General features: G+C 38.5%; 1 protein-coding gene, 1 long non-coding RNA gene and 1 other non-coding gene across 3 annotated transcripts; 1 reads left to right on the forward strand and 2 right to left on the reverse strand.

Annotated features, from left to right (window-relative positions):
• Positions 1 to 11,624: 11,624 nt before the first annotated feature.
• LOC114532874 lies at positions 11,625 to 12,708 on the reverse strand. Its single transcript, XR_003687990.1, has 3 exons — positions 12,377 to 12,708; positions 11,966 to 11,996; positions 11,625 to 11,694 (listed from the first exon to the last, which is right to left on the reverse strand). It is a non-coding gene; the product is annotated as an uncharacterized LOC114532874 (long non-coding RNA).
• Positions 12,709 to 12,729: 21 nt separating this feature from the next.
• On the forward strand, positions 12,730 to 12,802 carry Trnaa-ugc. Its single transcript has one exon. It is a non-coding gene; the product is annotated as a tRNA-Ala (tRNA).
• Positions 12,803 to 14,089: 1,287 nt separating this feature from the next.
• LOC114532862 (luc7-like protein 3) lies at positions 14,090 to 22,053 on the reverse strand. The gene is made up of 9 exons (XM_028554459.1): positions 21,875 to 22,053; positions 21,699 to 21,765; positions 20,243 to 20,282; positions 18,603 to 18,741; positions 17,799 to 17,885; positions 17,587 to 17,685; positions 16,447 to 16,611; positions 15,721 to 16,358; positions 14,090 to 14,380 (listed from the first exon to the last, which is right to left on the reverse strand). The coding sequence occupies exons 1-9, from the start codon at positions 21,971 to 21,973 to the stop codon at positions 14,350 to 14,352; spliced, it is 1,365 nt and encodes a 454-aa protein (XP_028410260.1). The 5' UTR covers positions 21,974 to 22,053; the 3' UTR covers positions 14,090 to 14,349.
• Between the last annotated feature and the right edge of the window lie 4 nt (positions 22,054 to 22,057).

Below are 22,057 nucleotides of genomic sequence, written 5' to 3' on the forward strand. Positions count from 1 at the left end.
CTAGTTATAACCGCGTGAAGGACACTCCGTATAGATCTATTCGCTGCTTTTATTGCCAAAAATTTGGTCATACAAAGGCCACATGTTTTAAACTAAAACGAGACAAAGATCGTGACTCGTCTAATCAAGCGAGTCAAAGTAAATAAATCAGTGTATTTGCATGTTTCGTTGTTGTGTCATCTTCTCTTGTTGTATATAGCTCATTATTACAGGCTATAATAAACATATCATATACGTTGCGCTCGTTTATGGCTTTCTTCTCTGCTGTATTATATTTTTTATCCCGGGTTATACGGCTTGCAGGGTGTGGCGACTGCGAAAACAGAGCACCTAAATCAACTCTCCTAGCCATGCTGGGTCACAGTTGTCGCCCTCTGCTGGTCCGTGGGGCTGCCTGGTTGTTTTACTTCACAGCTGCGTTGCTTTATTATCCTTATTGTCATGTTTGCTTTAGGCTCCCTCGTCGTTAGCGTGGGAGTGGGAGTTGGATCCTACTTTTGACGAAAATCTTCTAGCTACGGCGCAGCTGCCACCACGCCGCCTGCGATGGGTCGATTCGCTGGCGGGCCCCATTGAGACCAGTGGGGGGCCGATGACTGTGTCCCAAATAAAGATCAACGAGATCATTCATGGGGAGCGCGTGGGATCACTTGACGATTTACAATTTAGGGACCCTACTCACTTTCGTGCTGGTGAATTACACAACAATGTTGCTGAATGGGAAAAGTTACTTGATCAGGTCCCAAGCCCACAACAGGTCCAAGTTTTGAAATGGATAAGGGAAAAAGTTTCCATTACTGACTACTTTTGTCCTTTTCGGGGTAACTTTAAGGGACAATTTTATGATACAGCTCTTCCTCCACCTGCCCAATTTCCAAATAACCCTTCTTGCCGCCCTTTACAGAATTCATTCGTAAAACTCTACTAGAACGAATCCAAACGGGCGCCATCTCACTAGTGGGACGTGTACGAGAGACCTCTGCTCCACATCTAGTCTTACCATTGACGGTTGAGCCAAATAAACCTAGATTATGCCATGACGCACGTTTTCTCAACTTATGGATGCAAGATGCCCCATTTCACTTAGATAATCTTACTCATTTACCTCGATATGTGGGCAAAGATACTTATCAAACAGTTTTGGACGATAAGTCTGGTTATGATCACCTTTTGTTAACCGAAGAAAGCCGGATGTATTTTGGTATCCAGTGGGGTGGGTGGTATTTTGTGTATAACACTCTCCCGTTTGGCTGGAAGATATCTCCGTTTGTATATCATTCGACAGGTCTCATGGCCACAAATTTCTTCCGTACCATTGGCGTTCCGTGCTCATTATACATCGATGACCGTCACAACGGCCAACTGCAGGTAGATTTCACCTCCGGAGCATATCCTGCATTACCTACGACAGATGCTCGTAATTTCGCTGCGGCCAACTCAGCCATTTTTCTTGTGGCATATTATTTAGTGCACTTAGGCTATTTTTTGGGCCTCTCTAAGTCAACATTGATCCCAGCTAAGATTGTTTCATATTTGGGCTTTCTCTCGGATTCATCTCGCCAAGCGTTTTTGCTCATTCCGGCCAAGAAAGAGAAATTTCTTCAGCTTGTACGTGACATTTTGGAAAAATCAACTGTCTCAGTTAGGACTCTCCAAAAGTTAGTGGGGAAATGTGTTTCATTCTCGTTAGCGGTCCCAGGAGCACGAATGTTCACTAGAGAAATGAACCATGCTATTGCCAGAGGATTGCGTACTCATCGTCTTATTAAGATCGATCGTAACCTCCGAGAGGAACTTCACCATTGGTTGTTTCTTGAAACCTGGGATCAACCGCTACCCTGGAGAGATGAACGTCACGTCAGAATATCTCTCGCCACCGATGCATCCGGTTCGGGTTGGGGAGCTTCCGTCCATAACAAGGAAATGGTTACCATTTCGGATTATTGGAGTGACGAAGAACGGTCTTCCGACATAGTTGTCAGAGAAGCTTTAGCTCTCCATAAGACATTGATATCTTTTTCCCACATGTTACGTAATGCTTGGGTCGACGCACAGGTTGATAATATGGCCGTTGTATCTGCTTGGCCGAATGGAGCGAGGAGTGTAGCGTTGAACAAGGTGATGAAGGCACTGTTTTTCACAACGGCTGAACTGAATATCGTTCTCCATCTACATTTTGTCCCTTCGGATCAGAATCCGGCAGATTTCCCTTCACGCCGGCTCTCCGTTTTGGACAGTCAGTTGCATCCAGATATATGGCAGATTGTCCAGAATGAATTTGGCGGTAGTGGTGGTCACACATGTGATTTGATGGCCTTGGACAGCAACGTTATGCGGGATTTGAAAGGTACCCTTTGCCCCATTTCACACCATTCCCCTCTCCAGCTTCCTCTGGAGTTAACCTGTTTTCCCAACACCTTGGTGATGACGTCACATTCCTTACACGGCCCTATGTTTTCCCGCCACTCGTCCTGGTGGGGTCGGTTCTCCGATTTCTTCTGCATACACGTACGAATGCTACTTTGGTGACTCTTGTGACCTATCCCAAGAAATACTGGTGGCCGTTGATACTCAAGTACTCTTCTAAATCGATGCGTTTGGCACGTCAGGATCAACAGAATGTTCTACTGGTGCCATCAAGGAGTGGTTGGGTCCCTCACTCTCGTATCCCGGGAGATCTCTGGGCATTTCCCTCACCTTCACGTGAAGATTCTTTTATTTACAGTGTGATCTGTTATAATACTTTGTGTGTTTTTCTTTGTGTATCGGCAGCACCTTCGGCCATGGCCAAGCTTTTCGTTCCCTCCGTTGGATGCCCCACCTGTCACCACGCCAATGACATTGATTTTCGCTTTTGTCAATGCTGTGGATATAAAAGAAAATCCATTTTTAAACACTCCTCGACTGCTATGGATCCCGGAAAATTGCAGGAAATTGATGAACGGCTTCGCCAACTTACCCTATTTTCACAAGCAACTAGTTATTCGAAGCAAAAGGATTCGCTTAAAGAGAATTAGAACACTTTCTCGGAACCCTTCCTGGTTCACCGAGTCTTTTCAATGCTACCCCTCGCGATATATGTAGGTTTCTAGTATTTAAAGACAGACATGGAAAGACACAAGTTCATAAGAATGGATGCTCGTTTCTGGGGGAGAAAGGACTGCATGAATGTGGTTGCCCTTTGAGGCTTTCTCACAAAACCGTTGACTCGTATATAGGTAAGCTCAGATCGATTTTCCATACTATTGGCCGGGATGGAGAATGGGACCAGAGGCTTGGCTTGGGAAATCCCGCAGCAGACCAATCGGTGAAGGATTACCTTCGTGTGTTCACAATGGAACAACTACAAGCACGCGTACAACCAAAGCAGGCGAGCCCGTTTTTCATTGATAAGCTGGACAAACTTGTCTGCCACATTAAAGAGCACATGAAATCACCTAACATCACCCCATCCCAGCGTTTTATTTTCGCAAGAGATCAGGCTTATTTCAAAGCGGTGTTTTTCAGTGGGGATAGACCTGGGGACATGGGCCAATTAAAGTGCCGGAGATTCTTCGGTTTCCCAATAACGACGGATTCCTATTTAACCATATTTGGGGTAAAACGCTGCGCGACGGCAGCTCTAATATTTTTGGTATCAAACGAAATCCTCAGACTAGTATTTGTCCGGTACGTGGCATAGAGCAATATAGCGATCGCAGAACAAATGAACGTCAATTTGAAAGATGGATATCTCTTCAGGCCGACCAATCCCCAAGGTGCAATAGTGAATGCACCCTTTACGTCATCAGCTGCCGAAGCTAGACTTAAGGCTTATCTCAAGGAGATGGGTGAAGATACTGGGGAAACCCTTCATGGTTTTCGCTCGGGGTGTGCCATAACTCTCGCTTTATCCGGAGTTGAGCTTTCAGAAGTGATGGACCATGTAGGTTGGACTCAGAGACACACGGCATTATACTACCTCAAGCTGGCCAAGGTTCTTAACCCTGCGGGCGCCTCGGCACGGCTCGCTCAAGTGGACTTATCAACCGTTCGCAGGAGTGGGAAAATGCCAATGAGCTGAGACAGTTTGTGTCGGCCTTCCCAAGTCACCCTTCATCCAAGCGTTCGCTCGAACACTAATTCTGTTATACCGTTTCCCAATAAATTTCATTCTGAAACCTCATGTGTTACATTTGAATGTGTCCTGAGTTTGCGGAATGTAGATTCGGGGTTGATTTCGAGGTTGGGAGTTAGGTTCGTTCAATTTGGGGTAAACAGTTTTGGGGTGTATAGTGTGGGGGTTTAATGGGGAGGCTGTGGGAATTGTTGAGAGGTAAAGATCGCGATATGTAGCCTGTCTTGCGGTTATACGGCTGTCCGTTTATTTGGGTTAACAGAAGAGCTGAGCGTCGAGATCATTGATCCCATACTCAAACAATGAGTGCAAGCGAGAGCATTGGGAAATAGAATACTATTCACAATGCTCGAAATAAAGCATGAATGAAAAATACCACTAATTGATGTAAATAATAGGGTTTAATGGAGCGTGTAGGCTCCTGGGAAATGGGATAGCTATAAATAAGGTGGTTCTCGCTGCATTCAACACTTCAAATTTGATCAAGCGCCCGGGGAGATGGCGGAACGGCCCGCCCACCCTACCCGATTCGTGGAAAATTCGTGGGGTACCCTTTTACAGGTTCTCACCTGTACCTGAGCGCTCGATCATTGATCCCATACTCAAACAATGAGTGCAAGCGAGAGCATTGGGAAATAGAATACTATATTCGCTTCTTTTTTATGAATTTGTATCTAAACAGTTCTTTTTGACCGCTAGTGTACAATAAAAGATTGATTATCATGTTAAGTCTCGCCGATGTTTACTATTGAGAACCGGGGTAAAGCCCTGAAATTGCTATTTTCAAGGATGTAGCAGGCATTATAATACGCGTGTTTTTGACACACTTTGTGTCCTTGTAAAAGGCGAATGTGTCCTTGTAAATGGAAAAGTGTGTAACTAAAAATTTGACTATTTAAAATAATTATTGTCTCTATTTTAAAGTATATAAAAACGCTTGGATAGTTGGGGGTTTAAAATTATATGATCTAGAGGCCGAGACGCGTTTTCAAAAATGGTTTAATGGTGTCTTTTTCAAAAACAGCGTTGGTGATGACGAGATCGACGCTTCAGCGGAAGAAAGGGGACACAATCTGAAACCGTCTTTTGGTTGACATTATTGAATATATTATATATTAAAAAAGGCTAGAGACTGACGGACCGTCTCTTGCGTTGTAATTTCACTTTGTAATTTCTAAGACTAAGTGATTATTGAACCTAAAGACAATGTGTGTCCTTGTAAAAATTCCGTATTATAATGCCTGGGATGTAGGGGGAGCAAATCTCAAAAATTTTGCGTCTTACATAAGACCTGGAAAAAGGAATCTGGAATGCCTGAATCTGTACCATGCACGCATGTTGAGGAATTAAGACCAATCGCCTATAGTGTCCTGGCAAAGGTTCAAGAATCTTTCGCTGTTCGGTGGATACTTGAAATGTTAGAATCCATTCAAACATCTCCTACTAATATTGCTATCAGCAATATTCTTTCATGTGCAAGTTAAATTGTATGGTGGTTGTTTTAGATTATTTAAACCATTCCATAAACATGGGCGAAGGTGGTCAAAAAGTGAAGGAGTGCATATCAACTTTTGATAACAAAGAACTAGACCACTGTGTCTTTGATCAGGGTGATTACCAGAAGGATGGTGAGAGTAATGTCAGAGAAAGTTCAGATGTTGATTGTTCGTGTTGTTGGTTTATTTTTTTCTACCTTTTTATAGGCAGTTGCTTAAATTTGCAATTAGATAGATATGGGGCGAGTAGTCATTATGGGGGCGAGTAGTCATTAAATGCCGAACCACCGGCAGAGCATGACGTGAGTTTTCGAGCTCCTCGTTTTTATCAAATATATACCATATAAAGTCTGTATACCAATCAAGAATATAGGCTTATACTATTCAAAAGCCTTGTATTTGCTTATGGATAACAAATTAAGCGATAAGTTGAGCTTCGCATGGACGGGCGACCTCGAATCATTAAAACTGTTTGTAAGTGAAAATCTAAAATTGGAAGGAATTTGGTCGCAGCCCGCAAGTGACAAAAAGCTGTTCACGTTTGACGACTCATCTATTTTATGGAGAAAGAACAAGAACCTTTTGTACTTTAATGGTGGAAAAGCGAATGTCATTATGAAAGAACTGTGTAAGGAGATCTGTAAACTCGACGAAGACGAATCGCCTATCTCAGACACCCGGCAATCAAGCGTGCAATCGGCTGATGTTAGTGAAGTCAAGTGTTAATGCAAATACGCCAGCTTTCGACAGCTCTATTGTCTCGAATGAATTCACAAACCCTATTGAGAACATTGGGCGTGAAATATTCAGTGCTAAATGAGTCAACAGAGGATAACAACACGACCAGCGCTGAACAATTAACAAAAGACGGACATCAACCGACCTATGCAAATGTAGTGGCATCCCGTAATTGTAAAGACATCAATGAAAAGTCTAATACGGACAATATAAATACAACTGGTGATACTCCGCAACGTAAAATCAATAATAGCATTGAGTCATCTTGCGACCCCGAGGGCTTTATTGCAGTCAATAGAAAGCGAAATTTAAGATCCATGTTCCCTCAGCGGTCAGTTCACAAGTGCTAGAAGATAACTTTTGGCCCAAATTCGTTAGGTGTAAACCATGGCGACCGAGAGAAATTGCATGTTAAGAATCCCACAGAACGGAAAACAAATTTGACCCTCGACGGGAACTACATTGAGGCAGAGTATTCCCGCTGATACTCCCATCCTGGAAAGTGGCATCGGCAGCAGTTCAAACTCCAGTATTACTTCACATGTAGACAATAGGAATCTATTACCGGCTCAAAAGTCAGAATTTTCCCCAAGAATCTTATTGACTAACGTTATGTCCTTAGTCCCCAAGATTGACGAGTTACGTATTCTAACGTCTGAAAACAGTTTCGATTTAATTTTTGTTACTGAAACCTGGCTACGAGAATCCATTTGTGACAATCATGTGACCTTAACTGATTACCACCTCTTAAGCCTGATTCACACTAGCTCCTAAGAATCGGGGATCCATTGTATTATTTTCCGATAGACAAAGGTTCTTGCACATCAGTGACCTCAGACAAAGGGAATCCCAGATTCTTACGACAAGTGTGAACCAGGCTTTAAGGCGAGATCGCGTCTTCGGCACCCATGGCGGCGTTTGCGTGTACATAAAGAACTCTATTATGTTTAAACGACTACCCGACATCGAACAACCAGACTTTGAGGTATTATGGACACATGTTAGGCCACCTAGATTACCAAGAGGAATAAACTGTATCGTTTCAGCATGTGTTTACCACACACCAAGTTCTAATAATGCAGATCTCTTTGAATATCTATCTGAATCTTTGACACGAATTGATAGTCTTTTCCCAGGGTGTGGCATCATCATTGCCGGTGACTTTAACCAGTTCGATACCAGAGACCTCTGTCGTGACTTTCAGTTAAGGCAATTGGTAAACAAACCAACGCGAGGCACCAATACCCTAGACCTCATACTTACGAACATGTACAAATTTTATGATACAAAATCAGCTATTGTATTGCCTCCTCTAGGTTTATCAGACCATAATGTTATAATTGTTGAGCCCAAAACTAGAAGACCTGTTGGTGTCTCAAGTAGAAGAACTGTCATCAAAAGAGACACTCGTCAGTCACGTAAGAATGAACTTGGTCGTTTCCTGTGTAACATCGACTGGCATATTGTAAACTCAACCATATCCTGCGATGATAAATGTAATTTTTTATGTTCCATCATTAAATCTGTTTATGATACTCTAATGCCAGAGAAGCAGGTAAAATTCCATCACAACGGCACTCCTTGGATCACAGAAAAATTGAAACAACTGATAAAACTGAGACAACGTGCTTTTTCGTCTAAAAACACTTCACTTTTTAAATTCTATCGGAATAGAGTGAACAGAATGAGGAAATCCTGTAGGGGAAAATATTGCTACCAGAGTTGCCAATCTAAAAAAGTCCAACCCGAAATCATGGTGGTCGGAAGTTAAACGTATTTCAGGTATGAAACCAGTAACCAGCTGCCTGCTGAATCAACTTCATATCGAGGATACAGAACATCTAACACATAAAGGTTTCTCAGATTTAATCAACAATAGCCTATTAGAACCAATGAATTTTTACAGTCCATTAGATGCCTCAGACGTAAAAATCCTGTTCGAAGGAATCCCTGACGATCCACCAGATTTAGTTATGAACCTGACTGATACTGAAATGGTGTTTAAAAAATTAAAACGCCTCAATCCATCCAAAGCCCCAGGTCCCGATGACATTCCAAACTGGATTCTTCGAGATTATGCCGAAATCCTTGCCCCCCTATATCAAACCTATTGAATTCCTCTTACAAACAAAAGAAGCTTCCCTTGTCGTGGAAACAGGCTAATATAACACCCTTTCCAAAGGAGAAACCTGTTAAGGACATAAACAAACACCTTAGACCTATATCGTTAACCCCTGTCCTATCTAAGCTTGCGGAGGAATTTGTCGTGGAAAAATACTTCGCCCCAGCTGTGCTTACGGTAATAGATCCCTTTCAATTTGGTGGCATCCCTCGATCTTCTGCTACCAAAGCTTTAATTTCTATGATTCATTCTTGGTCTCAAGCCACTGTTTAACAGGTAATGCAGTAAGAGTGGTATTATTTGATTACAAAAAGGCTTTTGACCTGATTGACCACAAAATTCTAGCAAAAAAAGTCATCAATTTACCTATGCCAACTTTCATCAAGCGATGGGTGGTCGACTTCCTCATGTACAGACAACAACGAGTGAAATTAGCAAGAGATTGTAAGTCCGAATGGATTGATATCCCTTCCGCGGTGTCCCTCAGGGAACCAAACTGGGACCCTGGATGTTTATTCTTATGATAAATGACCTCCGCCCTCCTCATTTCGAGCGTTGGAAATACATTGACGATACTACTGCATCAGAAATTATTCATAGAGACTCATCCAGTAATATTCAAGATGCAGTCGATTGCGTTCAAAACTGGTCGGTAGAAAATAAGATGCAACTAAATACTTCGAAGTGCAAGGAAATCGTAATCAGTTTCACTAAAGTTGAGAAAGAATTCCCTCGCCTAAAGATTAACTCAGGTCATATCGAAGTAGTCAAGCATGCCAGAATCTTAGGACTGACAATAACCAGTGATCTAAAGTGGAACCAACATATTAACAACATTATTAAGAAAGCCAACAAACGTATCTATTTTATCATTCAATTGAAACGGGCCCACGTCCCTGAAACTAATGGTTTTAAACTTCTACACCACCTGCATCAGACCAGTTATGGAATTTAGCTGCCAAGTATTCCACTTTGCTCTACCCTCTTATTTGTCAAACTCCCTGGAACGGATTCAAAAGCGTGTTCTATTCATAATCTATCCACAGATAAGTTATACGGATAGCTTATCTAAATGTGGCATCAAAACTCTGAGTGACAGGCGTGTCGATGCATGCGAGAAACTTTTTACTGAAATCAGCACAACACCTGAGGCTAACGTGCACGATATCATACCATCTAGATGCCTTTCAAGTTACAATCTAAGACATTCAAGAACTTTTGTCCTTCAAAAAACCAAGACAAATAGATTTAAAAACACTTTTATACCCTCATGCGTTAGACATTTTAATGATAAAATCTAACTTTTAGATCTTTTTAACTATTATATTAGCGTAATTTTATCCTACAATTATGTATTTTAAAAAAATGTGTAAATAGAGTAAAAATTAATTAACTATTTTTATTAATCCATGTAAATTATAGCACGCAATTCAGCCTTATAGGCTGCCATGTGTTATCGTAATTAAATCTATCTATCTATCTATCTATCTTGAGATTGTAGCACCGCAGCCACATTTTTCCTTGTGACTTTAGAAGACTTTTAGAATTTGCAGTAAAGTACTCTTAATGTAAAGCCCTGGTCAAACGAGAATGATAGTTGATGAGAGTTGATGAGCGTTGCAACTCTCGCTTGCGTTTGACCGCGAACTCTCATACACTCTCGTGCACTCTTATCAACTCTCATCGACTTTGAACTGGTTCAAATTTTGATGAGAGTTGATGAGAGTTTGGGCGCGTTTGATCGGTCATGAGAGTTGATGAGAGTTGCAAAACCGCCAGCGGTTTGCATTTGGTAGCAGACTAGACTCTGACTTGTGACAGAACAATAGTTCAAAATGTGTGGAAAACTCTCGTGCGAACTCTCGCTTCTCATCAACTCTCATTCTCGTTTGACTAGGGCTTAAAACTTCATCTTCAGAATTATTTTGATTGAATATGACATCTTTACAGCCGTCAGGGGGATTAGCCACTGAGCTATATAATAATTCCTGGAGGACCGGCTCGTCATTTTTCGGTAACTTCGCCGCCATCTTTTTGTCGAAAAAAACATGGCGGACTTTGCCTTCTGCGCACTGCGCAGAAGTTTTGCTGACGCCATATGGTCCCCTTTGCCCAGGGTAATTACCACTGACCAGGCTCAAATCTGAGCCCGCTACAAGAGATGCTCCCCCCTGGTTTATCTAAACAACAGTATTTCCCCCCTGGTTTTTTTATGAATATCTTTTTTGCCGTGAAACATGTTGGAAACCTTGTTGTTTTGTATTTTTCGATTTATTTTTGTGTTACAAAGCGTTGCAATAAGGCGTTCATTTCAGTTCTATACAATCGTGGATGCTGTTTTGCCAATGCCAAAGAAAATTAATATTAAAACGTAAAAAAAAATGTGGACGAAAAATTGTTATGTACGATTAGCTGACAGGTTATTTTATTTATTTATTTATTTTCATTATTCATACATTTCTGTATAAAATTTTTGAAAATATTTTTCGAGTCTGGTCAGAAATTTGGATTATCTTTCGGATATCAATCGCCGACTAAAGGTTACCGGCAGAAAATATGTGGCTATGTGATGTTTTCCTTAAAGAATATCATGCTTTTGCATATCAGCCCATGCATAACTCAAGGAAACAAAGGCCAAACCTCATGCAAGATGCTTGGCAGCTGATTAGTAATAGTACTTCAAGATATATTTGCATAGGATATTTTCATTTAGGTCATTATAGCTATAAGTTATCCATATCTTACTGTATCCCAACTATTCCACTTTCAAATAGTTCCCTGCTTGACTCAAGAATTTGAGTGGAATCATATTCCAGATAATGCAAAGAAAGGCTATGGTAAATAACAAAAATTTGATTATATATGGTACCAAGAAGATTATGGTACTAGTCGTGCTATTAAACAAATGTCTCATGAATTCATGATAATGCAACTGAGCCTATTCATTCCTGTATTAGTCTATAATCTATTAACCTTCAATTCCTGATTAGCCCCATGATAATATTCCTTGTAATGGTAGGGAGGGTAAAACTTTCCAGAAAATTATAAAAGTTGCTGCAAATTGAAAACAAACTGCTCAGTCAATGCATTGTTTATATAAATTTATTTTCCATTTAAATACTATTGTAACTATAACTAACAAAGTCAAAATGGTAAAATTAACAGTTTAAAGTTCCAGTAATTTGCAAAAAGCCATCCCCAAATTCTATATTATCTTTATCCTAAAAAAGAGAGATCAGACCAAGTTTAACTGTACTCTATAAAGTACACCCAGAGGACAGAGCCAGAGGGGAGTAAAAACCATTGCAAATTAACAATCTAGCTTGTAGCTTGAATCAAGCTTGTAGCTTGATCAACAAGGTGCAAGATGCCAAGAAGTCTATTAGCCATGATTATTGACTTTGCATTTGACAAGGCAAACAAGATAACATACTAGACTTTTAACAACCACTGTTGAAATCTGACAGAAAAATATTTTGTATCAGCACTCACACAGTCATCATGTTTAATGTTTTAAATTCATCTACAATAGAGTAAAAAGGATCAATAGAGAGACTAGTAGATTCACTGGGAGGATTGAATATTGATTCATCTTAATTGTTTGACTGAAAATACTCATGAATTGGCATTAAATATGAGTGAAAGCTCCAGTGCAAATCCCATAAGAGTTCTATTCAAAAGCCAAAACATAGCCAAAACTCAAAAGATCAGTTATTGATCCTTTTTCATAAAATATAGTTTTTAATAGCGTAACTAAGTCATGTACCATTGATCAAAAAGGCTGCACTCTGCAGCATATTTGCCGTTTTTAACATTAATTTCAAAATAAATAACTGCAACAGACGCTTTGGTAGTTGTCTATACCAAAGGCGAAAAACAAAAATATTATGAAAACTAGCTTACCTGAGGTAAAAATTAATCTCCCGATAGGTGAATTAGGCCATTCACTTCTCCATTTAAGTTGTTGAACTCCACAAGAAATCACTTCTCCATTTAACTTGTTGAACAGGGAAAAAGAGTCTTTTTAGATGAAATGCGGAGAAAATATATGCCGAAAACAATACCGAAAACCGAAAATATTTTCATAAAAATCGGGAGGGTGATGGACACGTTTTTGACTTTGTATCGCGGTATGTCAGTGGTAATTACCATGGGCAAAGGGGACCATGTGGCGTCAGCAAAGCTCAAAATCCGCCATCTTTTCTGGTACGCTTTTTGGTGGCGAGCCGGTCCTCCAGGAATTATTATATAGCTCAGTGGGATTAGCTCAAATGGTAGAGCGCGCGCTTTGCATGCGCGAGGTAGCGGGATCGATGCCCGCATCCTCCAAATTTCATTACTTTGCTTTATTTTCCTCAACACAGAAGTATAGGGTCTTTTTTCAAGAAAAACCCTTTTTTTATAGCATAAACCGCTGTCTTTATAGAAATTTATATGCTAACCAATGTTAGCGAAGCTTGTACCCAGGGACAAAAACTACCTAGTAAGCAATCTCGTTGCCCGAACCCGCGATTCCTCTGCCGTGGAAACCAAGGCTCTGGGATGATCGAAATCTGATTGGTCGTTCACGCCGTTTCAGTTTTGAAATACAAAATACCGTTACAAACCGGAACTTCCGATTTGGATTATCTCAGAGCCTTTGTTTTCTCGTCAGAGGAATCGCGGGCTCAGGAAACGAGATTGCCTGCACGGCCCCAATTCCATCGAAAAGATATATAGTATCGATAAGTCGATAACCAAATGATCATTTATAAATAGTGTTGACTGTCGAGTGTTCAGAATTCAGAATGTTCTTTTCAGAAACGATTAAAGCCTGTTTTCCACTGGGCGAATTTTAATATTCGCACGAACAGATAAAAAGTATAGGAAGCGATTCTACTTCTTCGCGGCGAAAGATTCGCCTGGTGGAAATCGGACTTAACCACTGATTATATAGCTCAGTGGACTTAACGCAACAACCATTAAAATGCTAAATACAAAAAATTTAAATTTGCTATAGAAGAGGGACTTCAGTCGAAGGTGCTTATATAAGTTGCAAATTCAAATATTGCTATCCATATTTATAAAGTGTAAATACTGGTAATTAAAATCATTTGTGGATACAAACAAATTTTAATCGTGATCGTACTATGAATCCCGACATGTACTCGCCATCGAATGATTACCTGTACGAATTATAAAACTTATGTTCAGCTCAATCTTCTAAAAGACCAACTGCATCAACTGTGAAAATAATCAAAGTCACTTCGAGTTTACCATCATTACATGTTACGCATCGCGCAAGTTAAAGGTGAAAGTTCTAGAATATTTCAAGCGTGTTTGAAGATACATCATTATAAAATGGTCGCCAAGCATATGATATTTAGTAAACACCACTAAGGAACAATTCTTATTTAATAGAAATCACAAGACCATCGAACAAGGTACATATGCTAACAGTCTATACTATTAATAATACTGCCTCTCGTGGATCAAATAGGCGGTTATTATACTTTGTAATATCACGTTTTGTGAGTTTCTTTCCAAATTCACATCCGGTGACGTCAAAATCAAATAAGATTGTATTGCTGTTTTACGCGGATGTGGAAGATATGAAAACAATAAAAAATAAACCCATAAACGTGATATTACTTTCGCAAACATGATTAATATGTAAACACTAAAATGCATTTGGTGTTTGAATGAGCGGTAAGCTTGTCCCTTTCTAAAATCACTTAACGAACCGGTTCCCAAATCTAAATGACAGATTACAGCAAATCAAGGTAACCTAGGGACTACAGAGTAATCACGAACATTCTAAGGTTCTTTAAACTTTGTGAGGATTATATAACGACGTTTTCAAGAAAAAGACATCATCGAACCACAAAGCGTCATCTCTACATGTCGTCGCTGGGCCCTTCTGGTACACTAAATGAAACACAAATATCTGAGGTTAAGTTAGTTTTTACATGTAAATCCTAGAAGCAGATTTTATTCATTTCTTTGTTCAAGTGTTCCTAGTTTCTATGCAAGTTCAGTTGGGTTGTTCCAAATGTTTACAAGCATTTGCTAAGGAATATTTTCATATCCGACATTCTTTTCAATTTGATTACTAAAGAAAACTAAAATGGCGATTTAAATAAATCAACAGGTTAGAACAGTTAGATCACAAAGAGATGCGAAAAAAATGAAGGCTCTATATAGGAAATTTGGGTCAATTCAATTATGATAAATTTTCCGTTTGCTTAGAACTTTGCTTATCCGTTTGCTTATCAACTTTGAACAACCAAACCTGACGGAGATTGTGGTTGGACAAAATACTGCAAGTGAAGAGAGACGAAGCTACGAGAAACTGCATGCTTCCTCTTGAAGGAAGGGATGAAAAGCTATAAGCAGAGTAAAATAATTCCCCGGAGTTTTACTAGCATCAGCTTAACTACATATAATGTTTCATACGCTACAGAAAAAACCTCCCGTTTCCTGTAGTAAACAATCAGGTGATATTATAAAATTATGATACCTGAGTATTCCATTGACTTGAAAAATACTGCTGGTTTATTATGCTGTTTGGTATGAAATTAAACATTGCATGATTACCATTATAAAGCTAGTCATAACCATTAAGTATGTTATCACAATCAATATTTCAAAAATCATGGTATAACTAAATTATAGCAGAAAAATTCAGGACATTTTGTAATCCCGATTGCATTTATACTTGTAACCAATTTTTGACACGGAATCAGAAGGTGTTCTGTTCTAAGTGTTTTCCGCAACCTTGTCATGAATTAAAAGAACATTTAATGTCGTAGGTCGAAAAAATAGCACTACATGTAAACATCTAAATATAGCCTAAAACATTAAACCCAAAAAAAAGTTTTGGAAATTTTGTACCTCTCGGAGAACAAACGGCTGAACAACTCGATGTTTCTCCATGTGAAACTCAGCACCTTCTCTTCCAAATTTGAATACAGCAATTAATTTCGAAGACTGGAAGTTATGCCGTCTTGGCTTACATAATACATATACGTATAGTATCTATAGAGTTATCACTAGTCAACCCCAGTAATAAAAGAGGAATTTATTTTTCTACAATTTTTCCTGACCAAGGCCTCGAGAGCATGATCCAATGAGTAAAGAAATGGAAAAAGTAATACCTGCAGCACCTTCTTTTTAATGAGTGATTTATTTGCCAAGAGCAGACCGGACCCCAGCAGACTTGTTCAACTCTCTGTTGGCTACAAGTTTAAACACAACAACCAACTTACCCGGTGTCATCTTGACTACCTTGCGGGATCTTATCCTCCACCATCTTTAATGCACCTTTATCCACTTTTTCATCTTTCGAAGAACTTATTTCTTGACCCTGTATTTCATTACCTTCAGTCTTCTCTTCCTTAAAATCATCTCTTCGGCGACTTTCGTCACACTCTCGGCGGCTGTCGTCATCACGCCGGCGACTTTCCCCACTGTCTCGGCGACTATCGTCACCTCGTCGGCGACTGTCGTCTTTCTCCCGGCTACGACTTCGGGCATCATCACGACTACTTCGCTTCCGGTCACGGTCACGGTCCCGACTTCGGCTCCGATCACGACGGCGATCTCTATCGCGGTCCCTGTCTCGATGTCGGTCACGATCCCTGTCCCGTCTATCGCGGTCACGATCTCTCCGATCACGATCATTATCACGGTCACGATCTCTTCGTTCACGGTCACCCGTCACCCGGCGATCACCGTCACGATCCTTTCCATCGCGATCTCGGCGATCGCCGTCACGCTCCCGGCGTCGTTCGCGGTCCCTATCTGAACGTTTATCGTCGGAGCGCGCATCTTTACGATCAGAATTCTTTTCCCTGTCCCCCTCAGCTGAATCTTTAGATTTAGCTCTGTTTAGCCACGGACGGTTCTAAACAGACATTTCACTGATAAAGAAACAGTATAAAGTCAATCCTACAATAGCACTTTACACAATCGCTATTAGAAACACAAGTTACCTTAAGTTCTTCAACAGCGGCTTTTATCTGTGCATAGCCCTTATGTTGCTTTCCTTGCAGATGATCGTCAACACGGATCTGAGCATCGCCGATGATAAGAAATGCACCACAAACTTCACACACTTCCATCAATTTTTCTTGACCATTGAAGCTTGGATCTTTCACCTGTAATTTAAAATGTACATTGTTAAAATGTTGATACTAGCGATATTTGCGCCGATAACAGTATTAGCCCCAAAGTATATATAAAGACTTCGAAAAGCAATGGTAACAGTAATATTTACAAATGCACCGATACATTCATTAAAACTTGTTATCATTCGAGACTACAACGTTAAACTGATGGGAAATCTTTGTGATGGTGCGCGTCACAAATGAATCTTGCTCGCGGAGGGTGAATACTGAATGTAGCCAGAGCAGTTTACCGGCATCGTACAGAAAGTAGGTTCACTCCTTCCGGAGGTCAAATAAGGTCTGACATGAAGGTGACTAATATTTACATGCACCATGCATGTACACCAATACCAATTAGGAGAACTCTGGCACAACCAGTGAACTGTAATAATTAACTGGAACACTACCTTCTGACGGGAAGTTGAAACTAAGTCACCCCCAGTCTTTACACGCAAAAACAAACAAGGCAAAAACAAAACGATTTTGTTGTTATTTCGTAAAATCTGATAAAAACTCACAAAAAAATGTTTAGGGAGATAAAGATCTTATTTTATTGGTACTCGCAGCCGGCTGAGACATTCGTGATGTCAGTAGAATGCATTCAATGGACCTATTTTTGGAAATGCGGAGAAAGACGGTCGTCTTTGCTAGTGTCTGGAAGTAAAGTCCCGCGAATTTTGGCTTCACAAAATCAATGAGGAGGTATCGTTCCAGTTATTTAATACAGTTCACTTGGTACAGCAAAAAAGAACCCACGTGCAGGCTCAGCTAAGCGCATAAACACATAAATTATTTCGTTGTTATATGCTCCAGGGTGCAGTATACAACATTGTGCAGTTCTGCTTCATTTTAGCTGTGTGCACGGGTGTGGCATTGCATATCAAACAATCAAAATCTGTTATTACTGATTTCAAATAATACTAAAAAATACACTTAGTTCCTAAAATACATTCCCAAAACCTTTACCTTAGATGTAAGCTGATCACGTTCTTCTTTCAACTGATCCACTAATTTCATCACCCCCTGTGCTTCTTCAACTTTTCCCTCACAACCAAGTTTTTCCGCCTGAATGATAAAATGAAGATGTTTCAAAAAGAGCTTGATAACTGACTAACGCTGATTTTGGCTTCCAAAAATTAAATAAAGTCTATTTAAAAGTAATCGCATGCATACGTTACCTGTTCCACGAGAGAATTAACTTTTTCTGTAAGTTGGGCCTCCTTTTCTCTTTCGGTGTCTGTGTTCAACTTTCCTAATTGCTTTTCCTGAACGTTTTGATGGATGCAATGTGAGTTTCAACAAAAGAGATTTCCAATTTTTGCCCACCTCCATATACAAGTCTTTTTAGGGCTGCCCCATTCAATTTAAAAGCGAAATCGATTAATCGTTGTGTAAAACAAATCGTGGCATAAATCGATCTAATCGATCTAATTGTGTTATTATATAATTCAACGAAATAGGACGTCACTGACCTATATGTCACAATAGTGGTTTGTAATTAACGTTTTTACTAAATATTTGCGGGTTATACCAGTCAGTGCAAACATTTTGAATCTGAGTGGAAAATGAACGTTGTCACATCTGTAGATTCTACGCGCACTCTCCTGCGCTTAAACAAAACTGTAGAAATGTATGAAACGGCAGAAAAAATATAGTTCAACATAATGGTCCTACTTTTATATTTTGGTGTTTACATTTTACAAAGATTTTTAAAAATCATTAAGTCTTTTTACCAATGTATTTTTAGAAAGAGCTTACAAGCTTAGACGAAACATCTTTTAGAATATTTCAAATCCGGACTGAAATTGCATTCCCGCAACAATACTGCACTGTGCATGGTGTTGTATATTATCCGATAACTCTGAGGTAAAATCATTTGTAAAAAAAATGAATGATTTATCGGGAGCAGCTCTAATGTTTTTTCATTGTACAAGTTAATGCTGTACATTTTATTAAAAGTCTCTGATATTTGTAAAGCATACTTTCATAAGTTCCTGCGTGGTTGTAAGTCTGGAATGACCTCGTCTTATTCTACGATCAACATCGGATAAAAGCGATTGTAAATAACGCAAGAAATCATCCTCATATCCCATGGTACCAAATCTTTTGGAAGTTTTGTATCTAAAATGAATGAAATGAATAGTAAATACAAATACTTTAATTCTATTTCAGATCGTAAAGACAATGAGTATAATAAAATAATTCGAACGAAAGTTTGAAAATATACACTACCAAAAACGTAAACAATACAATTTGTACTACAGGTAATAAAAGACATCCATCATTGTTAATATTTTTAAGAATCGCGTGGTAGCAATAAATGCAAAAACCGCAGTTTCCGCAACAAATCTACCAAGTCCCACTTGTTACGATTTAGGATTCTAGCATTCTGTTTAAACGTTTTCAGGTCGTACAGTACAAGATAATACATTAAGGTGGCTCCCTACAGTTTTAAGAATATTGAAATCTTGTTGTTTTGATTTAAAATTTTAGCACGAGATTTCTTGGTAAGTATAAGAAATTTCCCATATATATTAACCAACATTGTAACAGTCAGAAATTGCCCATAAGCATGACGTCATCACCGTTGTTATGGTAAAAATGGCGATTCAATATGGCCGACATTTAACCTATTCACGCATTTTACTCGAAAACAAGTTCGGTTACCCCAATTTTTTATTTTATAAAAAGTTTTCTTACAAAAAAATGGGAAATTCGAGCAAGTTTAAAAAAATTCTATGGAGCCAAAAAATTTCTATAATGAAAAATCACGTTTTTTCATTTTTAATAATTTTGGCTCTATAGAATTTTTTTTAACTGGTTCATATTTTCCATTTTTTTGTAAGAAAAATTTTTATAAAATAAAAAATTGGGGTAACCGAACTTGTTTTCGAGTAAAATGCATGAATAGGTAAAATGTCGGCCATATTGAATCGCCATTGTTACCATAACAACGGTAATGACGTTATGCTTATGGGCAATTTCTGACTGTTAGAGTGTTGGTTAATATATCTGGGAAATTTCTTTTCCTTACCAAGAAATCTCGTGCTAAAATTTTAAATCAAAACCACAAGTTTTCAATATTTCAAAAAATTGTAGGGAGCCACCTTAAGTGCCTCCAGAAATCTCTTTCTGAGCTGATTACGTTTTTCTCAGAGGACCACAGAATAACACAGGAATGAGACCATTGTTGGAAGTAAATAATTTTCTTTCCAAAAGATGTAAAAATAGTAAGTTCTGATTTTTTAGTAGGTCAGGTAATGCAGCAGATCTTTTTTAGTATCACCCCAAAAACGAAGCAAACCTCTTACTGACAATATAGTTTTGGATAAAAGTAGTACAGATTCGTTAAATTTTAGCTTTCATTTTCAGTGATGATTAACATTCCAAAGCAACAGTTAAAGAAAAGGCTCCATTGGCAGAAATTATTTTTATTAACTATTTTGCAAACCAATACTTCCTCATTTACCAACTAAAGACAAATAAAACAAGATATTTGACAATAACAATGGTGTAAAACCTAACTGAATTTGTTTAAAAAGTTCTGTGTTATAACTATTAGAAGCCAAATTTGGATCTGAATTACTTTGATACACAATTAATATTTTGTAAGATTACTTACTCTTCACGTAATTTGTCATCATGCAGTTTTTCACAAAAACCTAAAAATATAAAACAATAAATAACAAGGATACAGTTTTTCTTCATTGGTACATTGAAGGGATACTGTAAAGAGTATACTATTGAATCACTTTAATTGCAACGTGACTATTGTTTCTTTGCACGAAAATATTTTTTATTTTGGTGATAAAAAAAATTTTCTAGAGAGAGCATGCTAAATTTAGTCAAATGAACAAAATGTTGTTTTCAAAGTACAGAAAAAAATATCCATGCAAAATTTGTATACATTTGTATGACATGTTTGTACCTAAATTAGTTACATATTTAGTGACAGGCTGCAAACTGAAAATAAATCTTGCTAACCCAAACAAGGATTCGGTTAACATTCACCTTACACAGTGGCGTAGCCAGCATCGATAATTGGGGGGGCCCATATTCATATATTCATGTTAACAGACTGTAAAGACAATTGATTTGAAAAGAAATTAAACCTGCATATCACGAATATATGAATATTGGCCCCCCAATTATTGTTCTGGCTACGCCACTGACCTTACAGTGATAAACATTCACCTTACAGTGATAAACCTATCACCTTACGGTGATAATGTCAAACCTTAAAAAGTCATAATGACAAATTTGATTGGATGAATTGGAACTGATAAAACTCATATAACTTTAACATTTTTTTTTAATAGCTTAGAAAAATGTGTCATCTTCCCTGAAAGTAAAATGCTTCAACAGTTTCAAAAGAATTCCTCCTTAAAACATAGTTTTTTATCTGGTAAAGCCTTCAGATACCCACACACACTTTATTTCAGGCCATATTGATAGAAGACCACAAAATTTGTGTCCTTTTTTAGCTATACAATAGCTAACAAAAGTCATTCTGAAGTTGTATACCTTTGTAGTTCAAGAAATTATGAGATATATTATTTCATGAAATCCTATTTGTCTATCACTGCGAGGTGATTGTGTTTGTTAAATGTATAAACTAGTTATTGTAAGGTTGGCATCAAAAGAAAGAATGGGACTTAAGGAAAAACAAAACTCACTATTTTATGAGTGTGAATCATTAAGTGTTCTGTTATTTTCACATGGTAATTCCACAGTAACAAATTCAAAGAAATTTTCATTCAATATTAAATTTCACCAGTTATGGAACCTGTCTAAATATTTCAATGACAACTTGTCTTTTTTCGTAAAATAGATACCTAATTCTTTTAGAAACTGAAAAAATGTGATGTTGTTTCTAAACTTTTGGCAGCATTTTGTTCTCCAGAACCACTAGACTACAATTTTTCACTTGTTGATAGACAAGAAAATCTACATTCATGATTCATCTTCATCCCAAATCCCTATCCCTTAGACCATAGCTTAGATTGACGTCCAATCAGTCTTTGACTCTGCTAGAAAGCATATAACTCGTTATTTATAAATAGAAGATAAAAACTTACCCAAATCAGATCTCGTATTAGTAAACAAATCATGTGGACAAAAACCAGCCAGGTACATTTTACAAACCTACAAAAATTGTCGAAAACAGTATATACAAAACTAGCCCATATATTAACCAAGCTATTAAATATATACCACAATAACCGGGGTAAATCTTAACGAAATTCTTACTTACACTTGGATCGGACCAATGAAGACTGCACTTCTTTTCTTGAGGGGCCAGATTTCGGTCTCTGCCCATCAATTCGTCCAGTAATTGCGCTTGAGAAAGCATTTTTAAACCAAGAAGAAGGAAAAACGTGCAGATCAAACGATACTTTTCATTTCATGTTGATTTGGATGATTCGAGTCCACCCGG

This window comes from Dendronephthya gigantea, unplaced genomic scaffold (genome assembly GCF_004324835.1).
Source record: "Dendronephthya gigantea isolate DGI-Jeju-01 unplaced genomic scaffold, DenGig_1.0 000081F, whole genome shotgun sequence".
Lineage (NCBI taxonomy): Eukaryota > Metazoa > Cnidaria > Anthozoa > Malacalcyonacea > Nephtheidae > Dendronephthya > Dendronephthya gigantea.